At 42.8% G+C, this 25,626-nt stretch overlaps 1 protein-coding gene across 2 annotated transcripts in view; it reads right to left on the bottom strand.

Annotated features, from left to right (window-relative positions):
* The window catches only part of LOC137518642 (RAB11-binding protein RELCH homolog), a 102,442-nt gene that overhangs the window by 50,280 nt on the left and 26,536 nt on the right, over nt 1-25,626 (bottom strand). For both annotated transcript variants that reach the window (XM_068236757.1, XM_068236759.1), the window contains exons 6-16: nt 25,044-25,134; nt 23,387-23,458; nt 23,067-23,207; nt 22,796-22,960; nt 20,261-20,408; nt 12,968-13,124; nt 9,941-10,064; nt 9,433-9,481; nt 5,424-5,503; nt 5,176-5,282; nt 3,298-3,397 (exon numbers count right to left, since the gene is read on the bottom strand). In XM_068236757.1, coding sequence (XP_068092858.1) covers nt 3,298-3,397; nt 5,176-5,282; nt 5,424-5,503; nt 9,433-9,481; nt 9,941-10,064; nt 12,968-13,124; nt 20,261-20,408; nt 22,796-22,960; nt 23,067-23,207; nt 23,387-23,458; nt 25,044-25,134 — 1,234 coding nt within the window. The remainder of the gene's footprint in view (nt 1-3,297; nt 3,398-5,175; nt 5,283-5,423; nt 5,504-9,432; nt 9,482-9,940; nt 10,065-12,967; nt 13,125-20,260; nt 20,409-22,795; nt 22,961-23,066; nt 23,208-23,386; nt 23,459-25,043; nt 25,135-25,626) is intronic.

Below are 25,626 nucleotides of genomic sequence, written 5' to 3'. Positions count from 1 at the left end.
AACTAACAAACATGCCCCCCCCCCCCCCAAAAAAAAAAAAAACATAACTAGGCACTAATATGTAGAGTGTCCCTCTGTCTCCCCCTCATTATGCAGTAGCCCCTTTCCCATTAGGCTTATTACCCTGATGGGCATTAGAAAGCATAAGGATGCAAATATCTAAGATAAATGTGTGTGTGTGTGTATGCGCGCGCGCGCGCGCGCGTGCGTGTGTGTGTGTGTGTATGCGCGTGTGTGTGTGTATGCGCGTGTGTGCGTGTGCGTGTGTGTGTATATAGTGGAATTTAGAAAATGTCATTCTCTTTACAGACCATTCAAATACCTACATAGAAAGGAGATAGTCGATTGACCATAAAGGTTCCAGCAATTGGTAAAGAAAGATCCTACTCCATATATAAATAAACAAGTACATTTCTGCACAGATCTATATGCTGGGAAACATTAGGACGTGTGCCTGCTACACTAGCGATAAAATCTTTCTGACTAAGGTGATGCTCCACTGTGGGAAAGATCTTGTTTTGGTTGCACAGATGTTCCAATATGCTGGAAAATTTGTGCAAGGAACATCCAGCAATGAGTAACCTTGGTATCTGGACCACGTCACATAATAAATGAAGACAATCTCTGCAATCCATCTTGCTGGAAATCCAGCGTCAGACTTTCAGAGGACCTGTGCGAGAAATTTGCCCACTTCTTCTCAGACAAAGTCTCCTCCATACGATCTCCCATACAATTCACAGCCCTGGAAACCCATGCAGAGCCATATAATAGATGCAAACATAGCCTACCACCATGGTCTGATTTCAAGGTTATCACTGAAAAAGACATCTTGGATATCCTCTCAAACCTTCGCCAGACTACCTGCGATCTGGACCCTGGCCCCACTAAGTTCATGTTGAAATGCCCTGAGCTATTTACACCGGCATACCACAAAATAGTCAACGGCTCCTTACAAGAAGGGCTGTTTCCCTCTTGTCTGAAAGAAGCAATCGTCAGGCGACTACTCAAGAAACCATCCTTATGCTAGGTACACACCATACAATTTTCTGTTAGATTCTTCTGTTAGATTTACCTACAACATGGAAAAAAGCTATCTGGCAGGTAAATCTAAGAGAAAATCTAACAGAAAATTGTATGGTGTGTACCTAGCATTAGACCCAGACGCTCTAAATAGCTACAGACCTGACTCAAACCTCCCCTTTCTGGGGAAAATTATTGAAAAGGCAGTCTACCTCCAACTTGAAGCCAGGCTCGCCAGAAACAGCATCCTTGACCCTCTTCAATCTGGCTTCAGGAAATATCACAGCTGTGAAACAGCCCTCACCCAGATTTGCAATGATCTGCTCATTGCAAGAGACAAGGGTCAATGTTCCATCCTGATTTTGCTCGACCTCTCAGTGGCTTTTGACACAGTTGATCATGAAATCTTGCTTTACAGGCTACAAGAGTACTGTGGCATAGATGGCATTGTTCTCCAGTGGTTCAACTCCTTCCTGGCTGGCAGAACACAAAGGGTAGCCTTAGGGTCCTCCCTCTCCAACCCTGTACCACTAAAATATGGTGTACCCCAGGGCGCGATATTATCACCTTTACTTTTCAACATATACATGCTGCCACTTGGAGAAATCATACAAAAACATGGCCTGACATATCATTGCTATGCTAATGACACCCAGCTATATTTGTCATTCAAACCTGGCATCGCAAACCCTACTCCACAGATAAACGCATGTTTGGCTGAGCTTCAGGAGTGGATGAATAAGAACTGGCTAAAACTTAATGCTGACAAAACTGAGGTTCTTGTTATTGAAGGTCAGGGCTTGACAGCAAAGCAGAACCAGTCTCAACCAACACAGCTAAGGATAGGGAGCTCAGACCTGAACAACTCAAACTGCGTGCGCAGTCTGGGAGTACCGATTGATGGGAAATTAAACTTCAGGAATCAAATCTCAGCTGTTGTGAAACATTCCTTTTTTTCACCTAAGGAATATTGCAAGGATTAAAAACCTCATTCCTTCAGAGGATCTTCCAACCCTAGTTCATGCCTTCATCACATCAAGGTTGGACTCCTGCAATGTTCTCTACACAGGCCTTCATAAGAAAGACCTACGCCGCCTGCAACTAGTACAGAATGCCGCCGCAAGGCTGTGAACGAGCCAAACCTTGGTCACCCCGACAGTCCACCTCAAAATCTTTGGAGACAGAGCCTTCTGTCATGCTGCCCCTAGACTTTGGAACTCCCTGCCACACGCAATCAGGATAGCACCATCCCTGGAAGCATTTAAGTCTAAACTGAAAACCCACCTCTTCAGTCTGTCATTTATGACCACCTGACTATCTTCTCTGTAACACAGTCCAGCCTGCAACCCTGTATTGATCTGAGACAGAACTATGCACTTTGAGTTCTGTGGGAGAAAAGCGCTTTACAAATGTTATTGTATTGTATTATTGTATAAAAGGCAATGATAAATCACTACTAATTCACTTTTTCCCCAGCCATTTTGTGCTGAAAATCGATTTCTAAACCAAGTAGCAGCCAGCAATTTCTCAGTTAATATGCAGCTGCATCGGAATCATCGGATGACCATCACCTCCTATTTAAAAAAAATAAAAAAGCATTTGCTGCAGAGGGGGAGGGGGGGGTTGGGCATGCACAGAAGACCCAGACTGTAAGTGACTGAGTTGTTCCCGGGGCTGATCACGGCTGAACGGCAGACCACGGGAAGGCGGTGTGGGGCTCAGATGACCTTATGGGGCTGGAGGAAGCCCCGGGTAAGTGTCAAATCTTGTTTTTTTCATCTCTGGGTTACTTCAAAGCTGCTACAGTATAAAGACTGTCTTTTTGCACCGCACCTCTTATTTTGTTTAAATGTTGCCAGTCGGCTGCATCTAACCGTATCTGAAAGGCACTCAATGGGTGGCAGTGTGCACAGTTTGGCAGCCTATGTGAAATAGACCTTATTCAGCAATTATAGGTCTTCTACCTGTCTTCTACCTATCAAATAATGATGGCAGTTACAAAATACCAATTGGATTCTGAGATAAAGAGTAAGGACACCAATTCTAATACATTCATAAGCGACTATGAGATATACAAAATCTAAACTAAATAAATAGCATCAGATGGTCATCCAAGGCACCAAAATCAAAGGGCACCATAGAAAAAGCATGCAAATCTGGAAGAGTTCTCTACATTACACTTTCTGCTCCATCGCACAGCACACTGCAAAGATAACAAAATAACATTAACACATAACAGAATGATATTCCAAATCATTAGAAATAGGTTTCACTAACCTCAAACATTCTTGCAGCAGTACACCGGACCAGTGCTGATGTGTGAACAACACCATACCAAAGGACAGTCAGAAGCAGCTCATGATATGCTGGGTTAGTTCTGGAGTAGGGGAAAAAATATTCACCAACATTTCTTAGGTACCAAATCTATATTTCAATATACCAGTACTCATTAAAATGAATTATGTAAATTAAAACAAAACTTCTATACGGTGGCTTCAATTCATCAAGCATTACCGCATTCGGTAATGCTGAAAACAGCGGATTTTTCAGAGCATTTTGTAAAATGTCAATTCATCAAGGCTTTACTGCATGGCAAGCAGAAATAACCGAGCAGTGAGGTAAATTACCGACTTCTGCAGCAAACGCCTCAAAAAATGTCAGTAAATGTCAATTCATGAAGCTTAAAACATGCCGTAAAGCTCAGTAACATGTTCGATGATTACCAGCAGCTCTGGTATGTTGAAAACAGTATGGAGACTGTGTAGGAGCCGTGACTCACAGTAGCAGAGAGGGATTACTTATGACTGACGGGAGCAGAGAGCCAACAGAACCAGCCTCTGTCTCCTGCAAGTCTCGCTGATCGGATGCAGATAGGCTGCAATGCCTTCTCTGGAGGGTAAAGCGTTTCTACCCCCAGGCAGCAGAGAGAGAGCAAGAACAAAGTGGTTACCCCTGCAGCCCTTCAGACATTAACCATTTAGGTTCCGGTTTGAAGATACAGAGGAGCAAGTGGGGAAATCACCTGAGCATGGTGTATTTAATATTTCTTGGAAGATAATCTAAACTGTGGCAATAAAATAAAATGTTAATGAAGTCTAATGGACAGATTCAGAGGGAGCAGAGGCAGTATAACAAATACGTACATTCTAAAGGGATGTCTCTTACTATTATAATACCGTCACTGCATGGAACAGCGTGTAACAACACAGAGACAGCGCCACACTATTCTGCTGTTACCAAACAGGTTTTTGTGTATTGAAGAAATAGGTTTCGGTAAATTACCAACATTCTACGGTACCTGTGAAAATGTTGATGAATTCGCAAAAAAAAAAAAAAAAAAAATCTAAAATAATGAATGCGGTATTTTGCCAACTTTTTTTTTTTAATCAACAGCCTTTGATGAATTGAAGCCACTATATAGATGGACTTCTGTCATCTTATTAGTCTTCTACACTTACTATGTTCAGTACTGGAAAAAAACAAACAAACACTACAGTACTGTAATGGTAGGGGGAAACCATGGAAGACGCCCTTAAAGTGTAACTGGCATAAAATAAAAAAATCGATTTTTTAAGTTTATCTGGTAAACAAGTAATAAGGATGCTAACCAGGCAATCCAAAAGTTAAAAATCACTATTACTTTTCTTGTAGATAAATGATCATTCCTCAGCTTAGCTGACTCTTATTTGGTACATTGCCACACAAAGGAAGTTGCAGGGCATGCTGGGTTATCCATTTTCGCTTCTTTACTTTCCTCTCAGAATTAACTAATGCAGCCCGATTGGCCTTTCAGTATAACCTTTGTCAGCTGAGTCAGGGTACCTGATCTGCTGCATGCTTGTTCAGGGTCTATGGCTAAAAGTATTAGATACACAATATCAGGAGGACTGCCAGGCAACCGGTATTGTTTAAAAATAAATCAATATGGCAGCCTCCAATATCTCTCTCACCTCGGGTTCCCTTTAAAAGGCATTTTATTGACAAGGTGCGAAAATATCACCTAGGTGAAAACTCAGGAGAGAAAGTTAACTGAATAGGGGCCCAGGTGTCTCATAGTACTGATAGCAACACAAATAGGCACAGCTGACAACACTTTGTATGTGATATAACTTTGCTACCACCTACAAACTTATCAATTCTACTGTCACTGCTTACCCCAATTCCACAAAAGATGCCTTCAAACTATCAAGTGGTGCGTGTGATAATGAGAGCATAGTCATCACATCTTCAAGGAATCCAACTAGCAGCTTACGGTCTTCTTCCTACAAATGAAAATACAGAAAGCCAGAAATAATTACACAAGGATTACGCAAGGGGGTGGGCTGAGTGCTGCTTTATGAAGACAGTTATTCTAATGAGTGAATTTCTGTAGTTATGTTTGGCAGGTCACATGGCTGGCATACCTGATTGTAACACGTTAGGACTCCAGTTGCATATATTGGGACAGTAGCTTTTGTTAGGACCCCATTGCCTGCTGCGGTGTCTGCAACAAAATGTTGTAAAGTGAATTAAAAATCTGGTGGTAAAGTCAGCCTTAGACTTGTTAAAGAAAAATATAAAAATAAACACCGCTAATACAGTATTTGTGATCTTTAATGCAAAGTGCTAGACAAATGTCAAATCCCACTCTTTAGTTCAGGAAGGAAGGTAAAGTATTTTAATGCCTATGTGGAACACTTTTAGGGCCGTATCCACTAGAAGCATGCAAATTCCATGCTATTTTCTGAGTGCAAAAATGCATGTGCATGCAAATTCATTTACATGCATTTTTAAATGCAAATTCACATGCGTAATCGCTACTTTTTTTTGTTTCTATTGACAGTAACGAAAATGCGCAAAAAAAAAAAACCCAGAGTGGAAATGGATAGAGAATCGCATGCAGTGTGCAGAAACTGACAACACAGTGTGCAGGTTTTTTTCTGCATACAGATTCTGGATACAATGGAGACAGGCCAACTGAAATACATTGCTACGTGAATGCTGTATGTGTGTGCAGAAAATGCACACAAATTCACATGTAGTAGAAACAGGCCCTGAAAGTACAGCGTGCTCAAACGGACAATTAAGGATTCATTTTAGGCTGGTTCACACAAGCATTTTAAATTGCTTCAAAATGCCACTTGCAGGCATTTTGGAGCACATTTTAAATGCTTCCATTAACTCCTTTTGATCGTCCCACTGCTGTGAATTGCTTGAATAAGCTTCACAACACACGCATTTTTTGGGTTGACTTAAAGAAACTCTGTAACAAAATTTTCATCTCTTTTTCTTCTATCCTACAAGTTCCTATACCTGTTCTAATGTGATCTGGCTTACTGCAACCTTTTTTAAATGTCCCCTCTGTGAAACAACTCAATGTTTCTTCATTCTGTCGGATTTGTCGCCTTCTATCTGGAAGGGGCGGTCTCCTCAGTAATGAGGACATGTTATGCACGCCCCTTCCATGCCCTCCCGTGTGGTGTATTTACATTGCACCTCCTCCGTTCTCTTAGCTTTGTTTCTGTGAGGTAGATGAGTGAGGGAGCTGCGGAGACAGCGAGTGTGACAAGCAGAGGCTGGGACAGCCTGTGTAACGAGCTGCAGGCTCCGATGCCAGCCTGTCACACGCACACTCTGTCTCCGCAGCAACCCTCCCTTCTCCACATAAGAGAACGTAGGATGTGTAATGTAAACAGCTGGCTCGGAGAAGGCAGCTGATTACGATCCAGCAGCAGAGGGCATACTGCACATGCTGTAACCTGCGCTCCTCTCGTGCTGAGATGTCCAGTGGACTGACGTACTTCCGGTTTTGGCGGCCATTTTTTTAGTTTATAAACAAACTGTATAAAGCAGTTTTTTATGATGTTTAATGTGGCGGGGAGGGGCGAAATTATGACAGAGGGGAATAGGAGATTTCCCTGAACACATAGGTATGTTTTTTTATGCTGCATTCTTAAAATACAGATTCTCTTTAAGTAATCCTTATAGACTAGAGGATGAAATCTTGACCTTCTATGAATAATGCCATTTTGACCTAAAACGAAATCCAGGCTGAAAATCTGACACTGTGGTTACAATACTTGGAGTCTGTACTAGAACAAGCATATAGATCAGGTGTTCTGACTTTCCTCATGTTCTTGCTTGGTCTAGGAGTGACTCAAAACAAGCATGCACATAACAGTACAATCTGAGTATTGTTTTGAGGACAGGATTTAAACTTTTTTATTATTATTTGTTATTATAAGTTAGTATTTATATACTTATATATACTTATATATTATACACTTTCGATTATCCTATTTGAACTGGTAGACTGCTTGCATGAAAGAGGCAATAACATACAACCACCTTACAGCAGACTCCGGAACCGGTCCCTAAAGTATACTTGAACTGAGGGGAAATGGAGGCTGCCATATTTATTTCCTTTTAGGGCTGGAACCACTAGAGCGATTTTTTGAGCATTTAGGGAGCGTGATAAATCGCTAGCGATTTCCCTAAACGCTATGCCAATGTAAATGGATGGTGCAAATTCCACAGAAGTGATTGCGGTTAGCAAAAATCGCAAACGCAGGACATGCAGCATTTTGTTAGCATTTGCGCTTCAATGTAAAGTATATAATCGCTGGCGTAATTGCTCACCATAACCTGCACGGAGCGAGTTTGCTAGCGTTTTAAAGTTACTGTACACAGTAAAAAAATTAAAATTAATTGAAAGGACCAATCAGACCTTAAAACGCTAATCGCTACACAACCGCTGGCAAATTGATTACACACTTTTTAAAATCGCTCACTAAAACGCTCATGAAATCACTTACAAACTGCTCACGCAAAACGCTAGCGATTGCGTTTAGCAATATTGGTTTGTAGTGGGTTCCAGGCCTTAAACAATGCAAATTGCCTGGCTGTCCTACTGATCTCCTCTGCCTCTAATATGTTTAGCCATAACCCCGAACAAGCATGCAGATCAGGAGTCTGACTGAAGTTCACACTGCATTTGTCTCGTTTCAGTTGTGTGTGATTCAGACACTAATGCATAAAAGATCAGCAGGATGCCAAGCAACTGATGTGATTTAAAAGGAAATAAATATGGAAGCCATGATATCTCTTATACAGTGTCCTATAATTTCCACCAACTGGATATTTTGCAGCGAACCATGTATGGGTGCAGTTAGCATTATTATAGCAATGCAATTCATCAACCTGTGCAAAAACGCACAAAATGTACATTGTTTTGAGACTTGAAGACTAGTGAACAAACAGTAACCTAAGGGAAGATAACAGCTGGGAACTGAAATGTTAGTGATGTAAACGTTAGAATGCAATCAGAATAGTGTATTCTACATAAACAGAATGCTTGAACTCAGTACCATTAGAGTGAACTTAGAAGAAATAGATTTATGAAACATGTCCACAATGTCAAGATCATTTGATTTTACTGCAGAGGATAAAAACCTGAAACAAAACATGCATTCTTGGTGGCATATTAGAATAGGTCACTGTTATAGTTAAAGTGTACCTGAAACAAATTGAAGGGAAGGATTTTTACTTACCTGGGGCTTTCTCCAGCCCTCTGTAGTCCTCGCACCTCCAGATATCGCTCCTGTGGCTGTGAATGTACTGCGCATGCACAGTTCATTAAGACTAACTGTTCTTGCGCAGCAATGGAGGAGATGTGCAGCCGTGAACAGCGCTTGCGCAGTGGCTCCCAACCAACCCAGCTGGATTGCGGACTTCAAAGCAGCACAACGGAGAGGACTGGAAGTACATTGAGGGAGCATAGGGGCTACAGGGTGTTGGAGTAAGCCCCAGGTAAGTAAAAATCCTTTTCCACAATTTGTCTCAGGTTTACTTTACCATTTTCTAGATTTTTATATGTTTGTCCATGCAATACACAATGAAGCCATCCCTGCATTTTATCATGATCAAATGCAGAGATGTTTTGTTTGGCTCTGAAACCATTCAGATGGTATTACTGAGAAATGTATCCCAGCTGGTGAGTTGAAGCTTACTTCTTGTTTTTGTAATCCCAGCACTGAAGGAGGAAGTGAGGAGAACCAACAAACAAAAAAGGTCCGAATTATCAACTGGTGCTAAAGTGGAACAGAAACCACTCGGAATTCCTTTCATTTTACAGCTCGGTAAAAGCTACATGGCAAGCTTTTGGAAACTGCTCTTTTGCACCAGTTTTCTGTGCACCCTTCTTTTCTTGATAAACCATCCGCAGACAACATTAAAAACACTTCTAAATAAAGTGTGTACCCAGTGGAGAGATTTTACCTCACGTCCTGTTGTCTGTGACCCAGTGATTGGAATGGAGGAGGGGTGGGGAGGTTCTGGCTAACAAAAACAGATGTTCAATCCTTTCTTTATTCTATCCACATCTGAATCGATCACTTTTAAAGATCAAATACTATTTAGTTTAACACTACTCACCAACATTTTCTTCCGATAGCCTCAAAATTTCTTGGAACTGTGGCTTTACCTGACAAAATAAAAGACATTTTAAACTTCAGAAGGCAAAATTAAACCAGAAATCAAAATAAATGGTCAGTACTCCCAAATGATAAACTACACATTATATTCAAGTTTTCATTCGTTGACAAGACTTCTCGAAGGCTGCCCCTGATCTTTAGAATTCCCCTCCCTCATCAAACTAGTCTTGTTCCTACCTTTAAACAGATTTAAAGAAGCCCTCAGTCCCACCTCATCTAATGCCTCCTACCAATTTTCCGTTCTTTCCTAAAAAAAATCTCCAAATGCCCGCAGTTCTATTCCCCCCTTCTACTGTATGTACCCAAAACCTACTAGATAGTAATCTTGATTGTTATGAACCCTAGTTTCACATCTGCTCTACCTATTAATTGTCCAGCAAAGCCTAATACATTGGTGCTTTAAAACTAAAAGTTAGTAATAATACATTAACAAGTGCCTATGGAGCTACCTTTGTATTAGTGAATATCTTTCCAAATGTTCTGCACAGTCGCCAGAAATATCTTGAGAACTCATGAACGCAAGCTGTGGATGCAACATTAATGCGACCAACTATCTCAATTAGCTGTGGTAGTCTGAAAATGTAAAAGAAAAGGTGAATATATATATATGCAGAAGGTTGATCAAAGCTGCAGAAATAACAGATGAAAATAAATAATGTAATCTAAGTACTGAACTGACAAGTCACACTAAAAGATAAACGTGTATATACAGGAACAATCTGTAGAATTCGCCTGTGTTCCCCTCTTTCTTTTTCACTGCAAGGGTTAATAATCTAGTGCTGTAAATCATGCAGTGTAATTCTCTCTGATAAGAGGTCACACATCATGTGTGAGAACAGGGGATAGATAAATGTCTAATAGATCATTATTACTCTGCATGGAGTAACAAACAGCAGAAGCAGATACCTTTTTTAACCCTAGATGGTTTCCCTGCAAAACCAAAACAAGAATATGGGATGCCAGCAATGTGCCATTTAGGATTAAATGCATAAATCAATGATTGTTGATCTCAGTTTATTTCACTTCAGTTAGCATTAAAATCTTTGCTCATATCCAAAATGCAGTCAAAGCGCTGCAGTAAAATGAAAGCTGGCTGCACAGTAGCTGAGAGCATTCCCAAGCCTTGTACACACCCTAGACTGTTCTCGGCTAAGGTGGATGATTGGGGCAGTCAGCCAAGAATTTAGAGTGTGTGCAGGTGTCCACTGACATCTGCTGAGGTCACGTAAGGATCTGGCAAGCTAGATCTGTAAGCTAAAATTGACATCGGGATCCACTGTGCTCTTCCTTATCCTGCTTGCTAAAAGTGCCGTTTCAATCTTGGGCCCATCGTCCCTCATACCTTCTTCATAAATCACTAGGCTGTTGCCTTGCAACTCCTGTTTACAGCATTGAGACCTAAAGGTGGCCACAAACGGTGCAATTTCTAGCAAAAAATTGTTAGAGCAATCAGAAATTCTGATCAGATGTGTTGTATATAATCTCCATTGAAGGGTACAATCAATTACAAACGAATATAAAAACAGTCGTTCGATTGGATGTTCGTCAAACCAAAATTTGGATTTTCTTGTTAGTTGTGATAGATAGGAAGCAAAAATTGGTTTGTTGATGGTGTAGTCAACGATTTCACTTCCAATCAGAATTATCTGATCACGCAAACAATTTTTCGCTAGAAATTGTATCGTTGGTGGCCACCTTTACAGTGTCATCGTTAGGATCACACTCAATCCTAGCTGATGACACAAAGTGAAGAGAAATTGTGTGTGTACAGTATATGCACCTAAATGCTGTTTTTGGTAAGTATATATAGTTAAAACTACAGACTAGAGAGTATTATCAGGAAACCCAGTAACATATATGTCCACTTCAATCTGATGTTTAGAGAACAACATAACTAAATATGTCCAGGGAGATTATTGTTACTCATGTGGCTTTTACATCTTCTGAAGGTGCAGAGAGGCTCACAAGGCTGAACCAGATAGGCATAGGTCTTTTTCTAGTCCAGGTTATAGAACTAGGATTTCCAGAAAAAATCTAATCAGAATGAAAGTGTACCCGAGCCAAAAACCTTAAGAAAGGGAAGCCTCAGGAACCTAATGAGGCTTTGCTCGCTACTACATTAGTGACAATGCATTGTCGTTAATCACATCGGGGACATGCAGCTCCTCTTCCTGGTTTTTGAGTGTGTACAATGGCCGACTGAGCCCCATGCGCAGCAGCACTGCGCATGCTTGTGCGGGCTCGTGCAGCCATTGCACGCACTTAAACCAGGAAGAGGAACTGCGCGGCCCTGATGTGAAGGGTGGGCGCACTCAGCAACGGGGGGCTTGGAACAACTGAAGGAAGCCACATTAGGATCCTGAGGCTTCCCGCTCTAGCATTAAGTGTTAGATTTTGAACCCAAACTTCGGCTCAGGTTCGCTTTAAATCACACCCACCACTAAAGCATGGTGACGAAGTGCTTGATACAGTATCTCATTACAACTCTATGTCATTAAAAGCAAGAACTTACAGTTACTAATTTTCACTACAATTACATTTTTTGTTTAACCTCCTTAGCGGTATTGATTACTTCCAGATTTGAGGGTCTAAAAGCGGGGGAATTTTTCTCCACAAGCTTTTAGACTCTAAAAGCAGGAAAAAATCATATCGCTAGATAGATCTGCGGCAGCCGTGCATTTACTCACCTCCCCTGGATCCAGCACTGCAATTCTCTCTCTGTCCACCTTGTCATGTACAAAAACTATGATCTCACCAGAAGGTTCGAGAGCATCCGAGGACTGGCTGCCAGATTCTGGACTGGCGTTACCGCTAAGGAGGTTAACAAAGCAGTGATGTATGTCTAAGGGCCCGTTGCCACTACAAACGGTGCGATGTGGCTACATAGACGCATCGCACCGCAGCTGTCCTGAAACCAATGCACGGCAATTGAGCAGATTTCTATTGCATGCTGGTTACGCGGCGCGGTGCGGAGTAATCAAAGAATCTGCAGCATGCTGCAGATTCTTGCACGGTCGCATCCACCGTCCTATACAGTTTCACTTTAGATGCGGAAGTGACGCGAACAGTATCAGAAATTATGCGATGCGATATTTGCATCACATCTCTTCCGCCAATGGAAAAGGGCCCTAAAATGACTAATATTTATAAGAAAAAAACAATGGTAAACACAAGAAAGGTTTGGATCAGCACCCATCAAAAATAGGGAGAAACGTGTGCCCAAGCTTATAGCATTCCACACCACTGGAGCCGTTAATTAAGTAAATCCACATGGAGCAGGCACCAGCGATGAAAGTAATCGCCTCTTTATTGATCACATCAGTTTTAAAAGCAGCAGTATACTGCTGCTTTTAAAACTGATGTGATCAATAAAGAGACGATTACTTTCATCACTGGTGCCTGCTCCATGTGGATTTACTAAGAAAAAAACAACTAAGTTATGTCAGCAAAGCACTTTGAATAATCAAGCAACTCACAGCTGATTAACAACCCAGAGCAACGTTTCCCAGCCTGTGGTGCCCTCATGTTCCAGCTGGTAATCATAAAGCTGCAGTAGTACAGCCAGCTGCTCACGGCTTCCAATGATGGTGGCTACATCTTGCAGAGGCGATAAAGGGCGAGGAAACCTAGTCACTATAAAGGATGATAAAATAAACATGAGTTAGGCACATTGCTTTTAGAACATGTCACAACTTACCAAGAAATGCTCTTTTTCCCTTTAAATAAAAGTCTTATGAGTGACACACCTTACCTTAAGTAACCATCAGTGGCCATAAACACAGAAGCAGCAGCAAGACAACTAAGGGGATTTCCTTGGAGTCACAGAGGTGACAATGCTAAAATGCCTCTATATGTGATCACCAGTTTCTCTGGAAATGTGTCACTGTCATTTAGCCTACACCAATAGCAAGTCAGAGAAAAGGGACTTTCTACAATGTAATCAATCTTAACGGTGCAGGGCAAAAGCATGAAATCTGCCATCAAGCAGAAAAACAGATCATTTTTCCAGTTGTAATGTGATAGCAGTCAAATCATCTGTCAGCACACCTAATGGAGGAATACAGCAGTATGCACAAAAGACAAATATAGAACTCTGTAATGCACAACATCACATGTAAAACAGCTGCTTTCCATGAGGGTATGAAAATACAACACAATCTTTCTAAATAGCTGGATATTCCTTGCCTTAAGTAACCCTAAACGGTACCACCTAATGGCCAAATATACTACAGTTATTTCGGGGCCCGAACAAGACTACAAGTGATTGCAGTACTTTGCTCAGGAGTCATCGGAGATGTTAAAGATTCAATCCGCCATGACGGTCGTTATTGCAGCACTATGCTAAGCGATGTTTGCGTGATTGTGCGCATGTACCCACGTTGCGAGATTGTGGACATGACCGCTTATCACTCAAAAATAAATAAATAAATAAATCGCAGATCGTCGGGAGAGCCGCGAGGTGTGGGTACGGGCCTTTATAGGATGAGAGGAAGACTAGTAGAAAAGCTAGGCCAGGAGTAAGGATTTTTATACAGGTGGTAATCCACCATACAATTTCTTCTTTACACCTTTTAAATTCAAATTTTCTTGATTGATTGTATGGTTTGAAAAATCAAACCAATCCACCATACACTATTCATTTGTCTTCTTTAAATTGATCAGAATAGTCGAATAGATTAAAGCTGCCCATACAGCTAGCGACGTATGGACAGATTGACCAAGAGACTGATCTCTCTCTGATCTGTAGCAGCCTGCTGCATGCACATCTGTGAGTATGAGGAGGAGGAGCAGGGACTCCCCACTTTTAGGTTTACCTTAAAGCGGCAGACAGATTGTTGCCTAGAGCAATGTGTGCTTTGATAAAGGAGCCCTTGCGTGGCTCCAAAACGTTGGCTTATTTGCAAGATAACAATAAAGATAATTCTTGGTTGTGCTAGCTTCTTCATATTCTCGCTCTGATCCAATCTGATGAGAGAGAGATCTTCTGCTGAGAGAGAGATCTGTTAGCTGCCCATACACTGACTGATCAGAAAAAAAAAAAAAAAAAAAAAAAAAAAAAAGACAGCCAATTTTCTAGGAATGGGAAAACTCAAACATTTTGATTGAATTGTTTAAGGCCACCTCAAGGCTTAAAGGTAGCCATACTCTGGTCGATTTGGCATCAGATTCGACCAACAGATAGATCCCTCTCTGATCAAATCTGATCAGAGAGGGATCGTATGGCTGCCTTTACTGCAAACAGATTGTGAATCGATTTCAGCCTGAAACCGATTCACCATCTGCTGAGCTGCCGCCTGTCCCCCCTCCCCCCCGCATACATTACCTGAAGCCTGGTCCCGGGCATCTTCTCCGCATCACGGCATCAGCGTATAACTTTCTGTCACTCCAGTGACAGTGGAAGTTCAAATAGAGCGCCCTCTATTTGTACTTCCGCTGTCACTGCAGTGACACAGGAAGTTATACACGGATGCCGGATGCCGAAGGTGATGCGGAGAAGATGCCAGCCGGGAGGTGATGCGGAGAAGATGCCGGGAGCCAGCTTCAGGTAATGTATACCTGCGTCGATCGTACGCTGCTAGCGATGCGCTCCCTACCCGCGGGCAATCGACGGTAATTTCCCGCACGGAGCGATCGCCGGGACCGATCTATTTCGGGACGAAATAGATCTAAATTTAGCGTTTAGCGTGAACGATGTGACAGCATATTCGATCCCAGTGATCGAATCTGCTGTCGATCGGCAGGTAATCGGCATAGTGTATGGCCAGCTTACTCTAAGAAAGATTACTATGAGACACCACTTTAATGGTACAGGGTGACTGGTTGATTTGGGTTATTGGGGTGTGGTGACTGCATGATAATTATTCAACATCAAGATATCGGTGAACAAAAATGATATACTGGTTGCTTTGATGTGCTTTGCCTCAATAGTGGCAGTTCTAAAAGAAAAGTACACACTATACACAGCAAAGAGAACAAGCTTTTTAGTCACAGTCACGTAATTTCTGATGTTTGTTGTGCAATCAGCTAACTACATATAGTTTTACCCTAATGTTGTTCCACATTTTGTGTTTCATTCTGAGCTTAGACTATGCAAAATAAACCACGTTCCTTTGGAATGGATAACTGCTCATGAAGTGCTTTCGCCAGAGCTGCATAAAATATTTTTGCAATTGACTGTGGGCATTTCTGCAACACAGTTGCTATATGACAATTTTAAATATGCTACCATTTCCATCCAAAGGTCAAGTTCCCCTAAAAGTAACTTTTCAATGATAGGTGGGAGTCACCTGGTGGTTTCTCCATTTCTTGGCAACCCCAGAAGCTACACCATGTGTTTTACAGAAACACATGGCACCTACATGCAGTGCTGACCCCTTTCATGCACTGAAAAGCATGCAGCAGTATGCTGTCTGAATGCATGAGATGGTGTTGTCCATGTACTTCTGATGTCCTTGTGTATCGCACACTGACACACATTGCTGAAATCCTCTTAGCACAGTGACTGTGTTTCCAGGCCGTTAAAGGGACTCCGAGCAGTGCAGAAACTATGGAAAGATGCATATCATTTTAAAGCTCTCTTTCTCCTCTTTCCAATGATATATAAACCGCTGTCCTACGCCTTTTAGTTTTTGCTATTTTCGCGAAAATAGAGAAAACTAAAAGGCGTAGGGCGACGATTTAGGTGTCGCCAGAAAGAGGAGAAAGAGAGCTTCAAAATGATATCCATCTTTCCATAGTTACTTGTATTACACAGGACGACACTTTCCCCAGTGTCAGCAGCTCCATTCAGCAGAATGAAGCTGCTGACTTTAGGAAAAAGTCGCCCTGTGTAATACAAGTAACTATGGAAAGATGGATATCATTTTAAAGCTCTCTTTCTCCTCTTTCTAGCGACACCTAAATCGTCACCCTATGCCTTTTAGTTTTCTCTATTTTCATGATTGAAATTGCGGCCACAGCAATTTCAATCGCGAAAATAGCGAAAACTAAAAGACGTAGGGCGGCGATTTATATATCATTGGAAAGAGGAGAAAGAGAGCTTTAAAATGATATGCATCTTTCCATAGTTCCTGCACTGCTCGGAGTCCCTTTAAATCTGTGAAAGAGCTGAGAAGGAGCAACAAATTTTTACTCTGTTCATTGCAATTTGCAGATTATTGGGAATCTAAAGTGTGGAACTTCTATGCCGGACTATTCTGACTTTAGCTCTCGATTTAGTAACTTGCTACCTGAGGTTCCTTGTGACACACCTCATGGACAGCTAAGATTCACCAATATGATCCCTTTAGTCAGGTAGCAGAACCATTTCTGACATCTGTATCTTGATAATCGGATCTATTTTTATTAGTGCAACAATACAGATGTGATACATACATTGGGGAAGGTTAAAAAAGTGTTTTTATCCCCAGACCTCAGTACACAGCTACCTAACTATCTAGAATTCACTGCTGAGAGTAACTGTCAACAGAAAGTAGGAGGGGAAAATTTACTTAAAGGATAACAGAGCCGAAAGGCTCTTGTAAAAAGTGAAGGTGCAGTGGGTAGGGGGGCATAAGCACTTACTGCGCCTCCCGTTCCCCTGCGTCACTAGCTGTTCTCCTCATCGACTTCAAATCCGGACATACTGCGCCGCGCATGTGCAATATGTCCATTCTGCTCCCCTGAGGCTGCACAGTGATGTCACAAGACATGAGTGCCCTCGCTCCTGCGTCCCGGCGTGCTAATTGGAGACGCAGGTGGGGGCGAGTGCGCTCCTGTCCTGTGACATCACTCTGCGCAGGGGAGCAGAACGGACATACTGCGCAGTATGTAGGCGAGTTAACCCTTGCTAATTGCCTGCTCGGGACTCTGGGGAGAGGAATCCGATGTACTGCGCGTGCAGGCCGTAGTTTGCCCAGCGCTGATTTGGCCTACTTCTCCCTCATCTATGACTAATCAGCACCGTAATTTGATCGGCTGGACTTAGGAATAGTGCACACCAGAGTGGTTCGGCTGCGGTTTGCGATCCGCTTGCGGGTGTGGATCCGCTTGGGTAATGTATTTCAATGGGCTGGCGCACTCCAGAGCGGGAGGCGTTTTGCAGAAACGCATACTCCCGGGCTGCTGCAGATTTTGGATTGCGGAGGCGTTTCTGCCTCAATGTTAAGTATAGGAAAAACGCAAACCGCTCTGAAAAACGGCACTTCAGAGCGGTTTGCCAGGCATTTTTTGTTACAGTAGCTGTTCAGTAACCGCTTTACTGTAACAATACATGAAATCTACTACACCAAAAATGCTTCACAAAACCGCAAAATGCTAGCTGAAACACTACAGAAAAATAACAAAAAGCGTTTCAAAATCTGCTAGCTTGCTGGAGGAAGCCCCAGGTAATTCTAGTTTTACTTTTTTTAACACTGTTCAGGGTCCCTTTAAAGGGAACCTAAACTGAGAAGGATATGGATTTTGCCTGACTCTCCTGCTGATCCTGTCTCTCTAATACTTTTAGCCACAGCTCCTCAACAAGAATGCAGATCAGGTGCTCTGACTGAAGTCAGACTGGATTAGCTGCATGCTTGTTTCAGGTGTGTGATTCAGCCACTGCCGCAGCAAAGAGATCAGCAGAACAGCCAGGCAACTGGTATTGTTTAAAAGGAAACATCCATATTTCTCTCAGTTTAGGTTCCCTTTAAAGGTTACTATGCTGTTGCGTATCCCTTAGAGCAGAGAAGAAATTATGAGTTCAGGTCTGCTTTAATGGAAAAAGGGCGTTACAGAAAAGGACCACAGGGTGGCAGTGTTTCAAAATAACTGAACAACCTACATGCTGCAGAGAGACATAACTGTCAGAATAGTAATGCAATACTGAACCTCAGTTTGTTTGTTTTTTTTGCTTTTACTGAAATAAGTTATTTGTTCATATACTCAAGTGTGCATTAAAACTTTAAAATGGGGCTCTGAACAATACTGTAATATACTAGCATTACTTGTTTTACACCTTAAAGCTGGCCATGCACATGTCAATTATGTTCTGTTAGGCCAAGCTGATCGGACCTACCATAATTGCCTAACGTGAATGTGAGTCCGAAAGGTGTGCATCGTCAATAGGGCTACAGTTTGGGGCAAGAGTGCTATTCAGGCACACTATTCTGCTCTAGGTGAACATCTTGTTCTGTTCAGTGTTGAGGGGGGGTAGGAGAATAGGGCAGCACACAGAAGAGGGACGTCAGGCAGGCAAGTTATAAAACAATACAATCATTTAGTTGCAGTGTTTTTTTAGTGTGCATACAAACCTTAAAAAGGAACTTAACCCTTTCCTAGCCTATGTCAGACATACTGCAGTTCAACATTGGCCTTCTCCTCTAAAGGTTCAATATCGGACGTAGTCCAACATAGGAAAATGTGGCTGCTGCTAGTAGATGCTGCTGTTGCCTATAAAATCCAGCACAGCGCTGTAGATCGCCGCTGGCCCCATCCACCACCGCTTCACCCACTGTCTCTGGCACAAGCCGCCGCACATTGCTCCTTTGTAGGGGAGACTCTGCTGGACTGGGTCCAACAATCCACCACTTTGATCCCCTCCTGGAGCAATGAACACTGTCTATGTTATTACGCTAGCGCTTGGGCAAGGGGTGGAGCTACAACACGTGAGCTGTGCTGGCCCCGTCCCCCAAGCACAGATGCCGGCTAAACCACCTAACCACAGGTACAATTGAAGAGCTTCTGGAGGCCTGGTTTTGATAACTTTTCATGATCTCCCACGTCCTCCCCAGCACCCTGGAAAAAATAAGTGATGGGGTGCCATGGGTGATCCTGAAAAAGGATTGAAAAGAGTTAAATATAACTCTAGTATGCTAGTATAGTATAAAGCTATTATACAGAAATAAGCCAGAAGGCCCAACCCCGTGCAAAAGTCTTCCAAAACGAGACACTGAAGGGTATATGTGTGAACTAAAGCTTATGAGTTGGTGGGGTGGGGTAGATGAGAGAGGGGAGGAAATATATATATCTCTGCTAAAAAGAAGAAATAAAGCCAAAATGTGAAAAGCACACAAAAGCATCAGTCTTGCAGCATAGGATATTACACAGTCTCACATGCTGGGACAGATGAGTCAGACAAGGAAAATCACATAGCCAGCAGATCTATTTTAGGAACTAGTAGACAGACTGTAAGAAAGGCTGGAAAAATCAAATCAAAGTAAGTGTGTGTACGTACAGACAAACCACTAATCTATGGTGTGCTATAGGAGAAGTAGAATACATCTATGACTGCAAAAGTAGTCCAAGAAACCATAAAGAACAGCAAGCTATTTCTGGCATGGCATATGAGAACCAAAAGCTTGGAAAGATGGAGAAGTTGGTCTGTATGCTGACAGACACTATAACCACTAGAATGCAATACAGGTAGTCCCGACTTACGAAAGACCCACCGATACGAATGGCATGGATTCTCTGTTTCCATGAGAACAAGTCAAATTTTTTTTTAAATTGGACTTTAGGTTTTGAGAAAATTGATTTTTTTAAAAAAATCAAAGAAAAAATGGGTTTTAAACTTGTATAAACAGGTACAAAGGGCAGAGGTGACCCAGAGGGGGACACTGGAGGCACAGAGGGGGACACTGGAGGCACAGAGGGGGACACTGGAGGCACAGAGGGGGACACTGGAGGCACAGAGGAGGACCAGGGGACGGAGATAGCACAATATTCCAACTTAAGAACAGATTTAGGTTAAGAACGAACCTACAGTCCCTATCTCGTTCGTTAACCGGGGACTACCTGTAACCTATTCTTACCTTCTATCTGTGGTATTTCTCCCTGAAGCTTGGCTTTACTTGTAAATGGTGCATTTTGTAACACAGTAGCAAAAAGGGAAGGTATAAGAGACTGCAAGGCAGAAAGGTACATGTGCAGTTTGTGTTCATCCAGCCCATGCTCTCCTTCCTGGAAGGAAAGGAAAATAATTCATTTATAACTGTACATATATGGTATATATAAAAAAAAGGTTTTAGGAATGCAAGGTTTTAAAATTAGATAGATAGTCACCTGGAAGACTGTAGTGACTACTTAAAGAGAACCCGAGGTGGCCTTGTATTACGTAAGTGGGGCACAGAGGCTGGTTGGGCACACTAACACCAGCCTCTGTTGCCCCATCGTGTGTGTCAAAGACCCCCCTGCTCGCCGCTAAACTCCCCGCAGTGCTGGCGACACGCAGCGCGTCGCCAGCACAATGTTTACTCTATCGCTGTCTGTCAGCGCCGCTCCCACGCCTCCTCCGCATCGCCGCTACCCGCCCTCGTCCCTTCCCTCCAATCAGCGGGAGGGAAGGGACGAGGGCGGGTAGCGGCGATGCGGAGGAGGCGGCGGAGCGGCGCTGACAGACAGCGCTAGAGTAAACATTGTGCTGGCGACACGCTGCGTGTCGCCAGCTCTGCGGGGGTATAGCGGCGAGCAGGGGGGTCTTTGACACACACGATGGGGCAACAGAGGCTGGTGTTAGTGTGCCCAACCAGCCTCTGTGCCCCACTTACGTAATACAAGGCCACCTCGGGTTCTCTTTAAGATAATTTTTCTGTACATATTGGTTTTGGTTTGCATAATACAGGTGATGCCTTCCCCCACCTAACTTTAACTTCGCTCCTAACATTTATCCATTTCCGAAGTTCTATCTCAAACTCCCCCTTAAAGGAAACCTGAATAAAAAAAAAGGTTGCACTTACCTGGGGCTTCTGCCTGCCCCCCGCAGCCACCCTGTGCCGTTACCAAACAATCCTCCGTTCCCCTACCGCGGCTGACTTTCAGTGCCATCCACTGCGCCTGTGCAGCAACCTCGTTTACGCTCCTGTCACCGGGAGCATACTGCACAGACGCAGTAGAGATTTTCTAGTACGTTGCCTTCGCAGCACGCTACTGGCCACAGGAGCACGTACGAGGATGCGCGAGGCCGGGGCCGTAGAGGACGTCGACTTGCAAGTCAGCGTGAATAAAAAGTAAGCCGCAGCAGGGGAACGGAGGATCGTTTGGAAATGTTGTGGGCACAGGGTGGCTACAGAGGGCTGGTAGAAGCCCCAGGTAAGTGAAACACTTTTTTTTTTTTTTTTACATCTTCAGGTCTGCTCAACTCTCCTGGAAGATTATAGCCTTCCTCACACCTAACCCTAGTTGTTAAAATATCTTCCTACCCCAGCTAGCATCAATCTTGTGAGGTTTTCAATGATCAAATTGACATACTCCTCCAGAGGCTTCCCCCGTCGTCCTCTGCCAGGCCGTTCCAGCAGTGAGACCGCACTGTGCCTGGGCAGTAGCATGGACCTGCTTGGGCTTTGGCGCATGCACGGGCTGATGACAAGGAGTTTTGGAACAGGCTGGTGGAGGCCAATAGGGAAAGCCTTGGGAGCATCCAGAAGCTTTCTTCTCCCATGGTACTGTATGTACCCATTTAGGAAACTTTTTTTTTCTCACAGGTTTCCTTTAAAGAGGAACTGTAACGAAAAAACGGCCCCTGGGGGGTACTCACCTCGGGTGGGGGAAGCCTCAGGATCCTAATGAGGCTTCCCACGCCGTCCTGCGTCCCTCGGGGGTCTCGCTGTAGCCCTCCGTACAGCGGTGACGTAATATTTACCTTTGCAGGCTCCTGCGCAGGCGCTCTGGCTGCTTTCGCTCCGAAGGAGGCGGAAATACCCGATCGCCGTCGGGTCCGCTCTACTGCGCAGGCGCAAGTCTCCGGCGCCTGCGCAGTAGAGCGGACCCGACTGAGATCGGGTATTTCCGCCTCCTTCGGAGCGAAAGCAGCCACAGCGCCCCCGCTGGAGCCTGCAAAGGTAAATATTGAATTGAACAGTCGGCACAGTCGCCGGCTGTTCGGAGGGCTGCAGCGAGACCTCCGTGGGACAGAGGACGGCGTGGGAAGCCTCATTAGGATCCTGAGGCTTCCCCCACCCGAGGTGAGTACCCCCCAGGGGATCTTTTTGTTGTTACAGAGTCTCTTTAACATCTAACCCTAACACACACTAACCTTATACAGTTTTCACCCATGGCAATAAATCAGAAAGTCCAGGGGGGCCCACAGGTAAGCGCTGGCTGCACTGTAGGGTATGAGTTGTGGGTGCTCAGCTATAGGTGACTTTGTAATGGGGGAAAGGGGGGGGGGGGGGGTGCTGGCTTGTTAAAACCCAAATGAACTGTTTTGAAGACAAAGTATTTGTTTCTAGTACATGCCAATGTGTACTGTAGGGTAAAAGCTGATCCACAATTACTACAAAGCCATTTATGATACGTTCACATACTAATAGATAACCAAAAACCCAGAATAATAAGGTATCTGGACTTACCCTGAGGAGTTTTTCAATCTTGCTGAGAAGCGTAGGAATTAGATGAGACTGGAGATTGCCCAGCTCCATAGTCCATGCGGCATAGGCTGGTAAAAACACCTGATGAGTGGCACTCACTACCCTTTCTGATGGGTCACCCAAGGCTGTCAGGAGCAGCTCAAAGCCCTATTAGAAAATCACACCATCACAACATATTCTCCAAAATGTTTCAAAGAGAACAGAAAAACCATGATGTGAACCTTCAAAACAAGTATAAATATATGATTCTTACCTGTTGATATTTGTCAGGATCATCAATATATCCCATAATAATCCCAAGGCTTTTGATCACAGCTTCCCTTACCATATCTGCTTTGTCTTCCATTAACATTTGTTGTAACATGGCTAGAACAAGAGAGCTCCTAATCTCTTTCTGAAAAGAAAACAGAATAGCAGATATTACGTACATGTATGAAGGTGGGATCTTTAATAGATTTAATTACAGCCTTCAAGTGCAACTGGCAGCCTCTTTCATCTGCATGCTGGAATTCTCTCATAATATGACCTAATCACAATCTTCATTTACTTTAGGTGCTCTTTAGTTAGACTTACAGGAAGGTACGGTGCTAGATCTCCACATGATTCCGCCACAAGAAGTCTTCTCTCGGGGTATTTGTGATTGATCTAGAAGTCAGAGCACATCATTATTGCTGGAGTGAAAAAGTATCTGAACTAACCCGCAAACATTTGTAAACAAAAGAATTAAAAGGCGTATTAGAAAAGTTTTAATAAATATATAAGACTCGGCTCAAAAAGACAGTATAAACTACAAGAGTTGCATAAAAATATGACCTACATTTATTCTCAGCCAAAAGTAAAAACCAAAAAAAGGTAAACTTTACAAGCCTCACGTACAATGCCTGCATTTGTGTATGGAATTTAAAATGAATCCACTTGACAGAGGTGAGTTGAACTGCTAAGATAGAGTCGGAATGACTGCCACTGCAATCAATGAGCTCTGGCTGAATTACTGTTAGCATGGATAAAATAGAGTGAGTGCTCCTCCACCTTAGAGAACTTTAACTTGCTAATAAGGGAGGCAAGGTTTGGAGAGGATTAAGACACCATTCAAGGAGAAAGGACATGGCTGTGTGAACACAGCAAGACTAGGTACAGGCAAGGAATGCATGACCTAGTTAAGCACTGGCATAAGGCTGTAGAAGATGGTGACATAGAAAAAAAGAAAGTGTAAAGAAAACATCCATTTAGTAAATTTCATATAAATCACCAAATATTTTCTAAGGGAAAAAAATGGGGATTACTTGGTGACCAACTCTCAAAGATGGAAGACAAAATAGTGATATGCAAAATCTTTGTACACGACAAACGTACTGAGAATTATTCTCAAAAATAGGGAAAGGAGGCAAATATTTTCCTTTCCAGAAGAACATGCAGCGGCTGACTGTAACATAATGAGAAAAGCAATAAAATCCAATCACCTCATATATAATGCAAAATCATTAAGATAAATTCTTGTGAGTGTTAGCGAATGGAACACTCAAAAATGATAAATGTAGTTTATCCCTTTTTGTTTTTACCAGCTATGTAAGCCTTAAAACACTCTCATCAGCTAGCTAAACCCCTATTTCTATGTGTAGAGATAACCAGAGAGACAGGTTATTTGCCTTACAGCTGTAGAGATGATAGTGTTCCCTTTAAAGTACCCAAGCCAAAGATCGGGTGAAAAAGGAAATACCTAAGTTCCCCCATTCCCCCCTAAAACAAGACAGTGTCATATTAATTTTGTTCCAAAAAGAAGTGCTAGGGTTTATTTTCAGAGGATGCTTATATTTCTATTACATGAACATTAAACAAGTAAGTCAGAATCGCTGCTACTGGCGACACAGACTTCATAAATATGGGAACCCGTAAAGCTCAAGTACTGTTGAAATAATGAATTCATATAGGAAACAAAATTGGGGTTGCCATTTTGAATGCTACAAAAAAAAAAAAAAAAAAAAAAAAAAAGCTCAATTCTTCTACAAAACACACTGGAGAGCTAGGATCAGAATGAATCACAGTATACGTTTCCTGCCTATTTCCCAAAGCAATCTTGATGGAAACCCTGCCAAGTGCACTTGGCAATTAATGACTGGCACACAGCGCATTGTGTTGTCTCAAAAGGAAACTAGCAAGATAAAACATGGAAGGAAACCAAAGACAGAGGTTGACATTCAGACTGCAGCTATTGGTAAGAAAACAATCTAACCTGCTCCCAACACTGTGGTAAAAGCTCAGCTTCAACTCGAGTTGGACCAACATGCCGAGCAAAGGCCACACATCCAGTTAAAATCATTTGCCTAAAAGAGAAATACATAAAAAAAAATTACACAAAAGAATTCCAGTTTTGCTAATCATCTTTCAGCTCCATATTCCAGGTTTTGGAAATGTGCCTGAAAATTGTAAAAGAAGAGCTGTACTTTTAAAGCATAAATGTGACCACACAAATTTTCTACTTTTCAAGTTGCCAGGCTGGACTCTGTTTATATTCATTATCATCCCTAATGCACAGTTTGCCGTTTTGCCATAAGTGTCCTTTCTCATGGCGGATTCCTGCTTTCATTGCTGTCATTTCATCTCAGAATGCACTATTGTTTCTCCTAGTTATCAGTCACCAAGGGTGGAGGCTGCGCTCTAGTAGCAATAAAGCAGCCATAGAGCTGCAGATGGAAGGCTGGCACGCACCCAAAGCTAGCCTACCATCTGCAGAACGGCCCATAAACTCTGCAGAGCTATGTCTACTAAAGCAAGGCCTCTTGGCTCTCTTTCAGCTGGTAAGGTTTGGCCGGTGG

Source organism: Hyperolius riggenbachi, chromosome 5 (genome assembly GCF_040937935.1).
Source record: "Hyperolius riggenbachi isolate aHypRig1 chromosome 5, aHypRig1.pri, whole genome shotgun sequence".
Taxonomy (NCBI): Eukaryota; Metazoa; Chordata; class Amphibia; order Anura; family Hyperoliidae; genus Hyperolius; species Hyperolius riggenbachi.
This window is presented reverse-complemented; position numbering and strand designations above follow the sequence as displayed.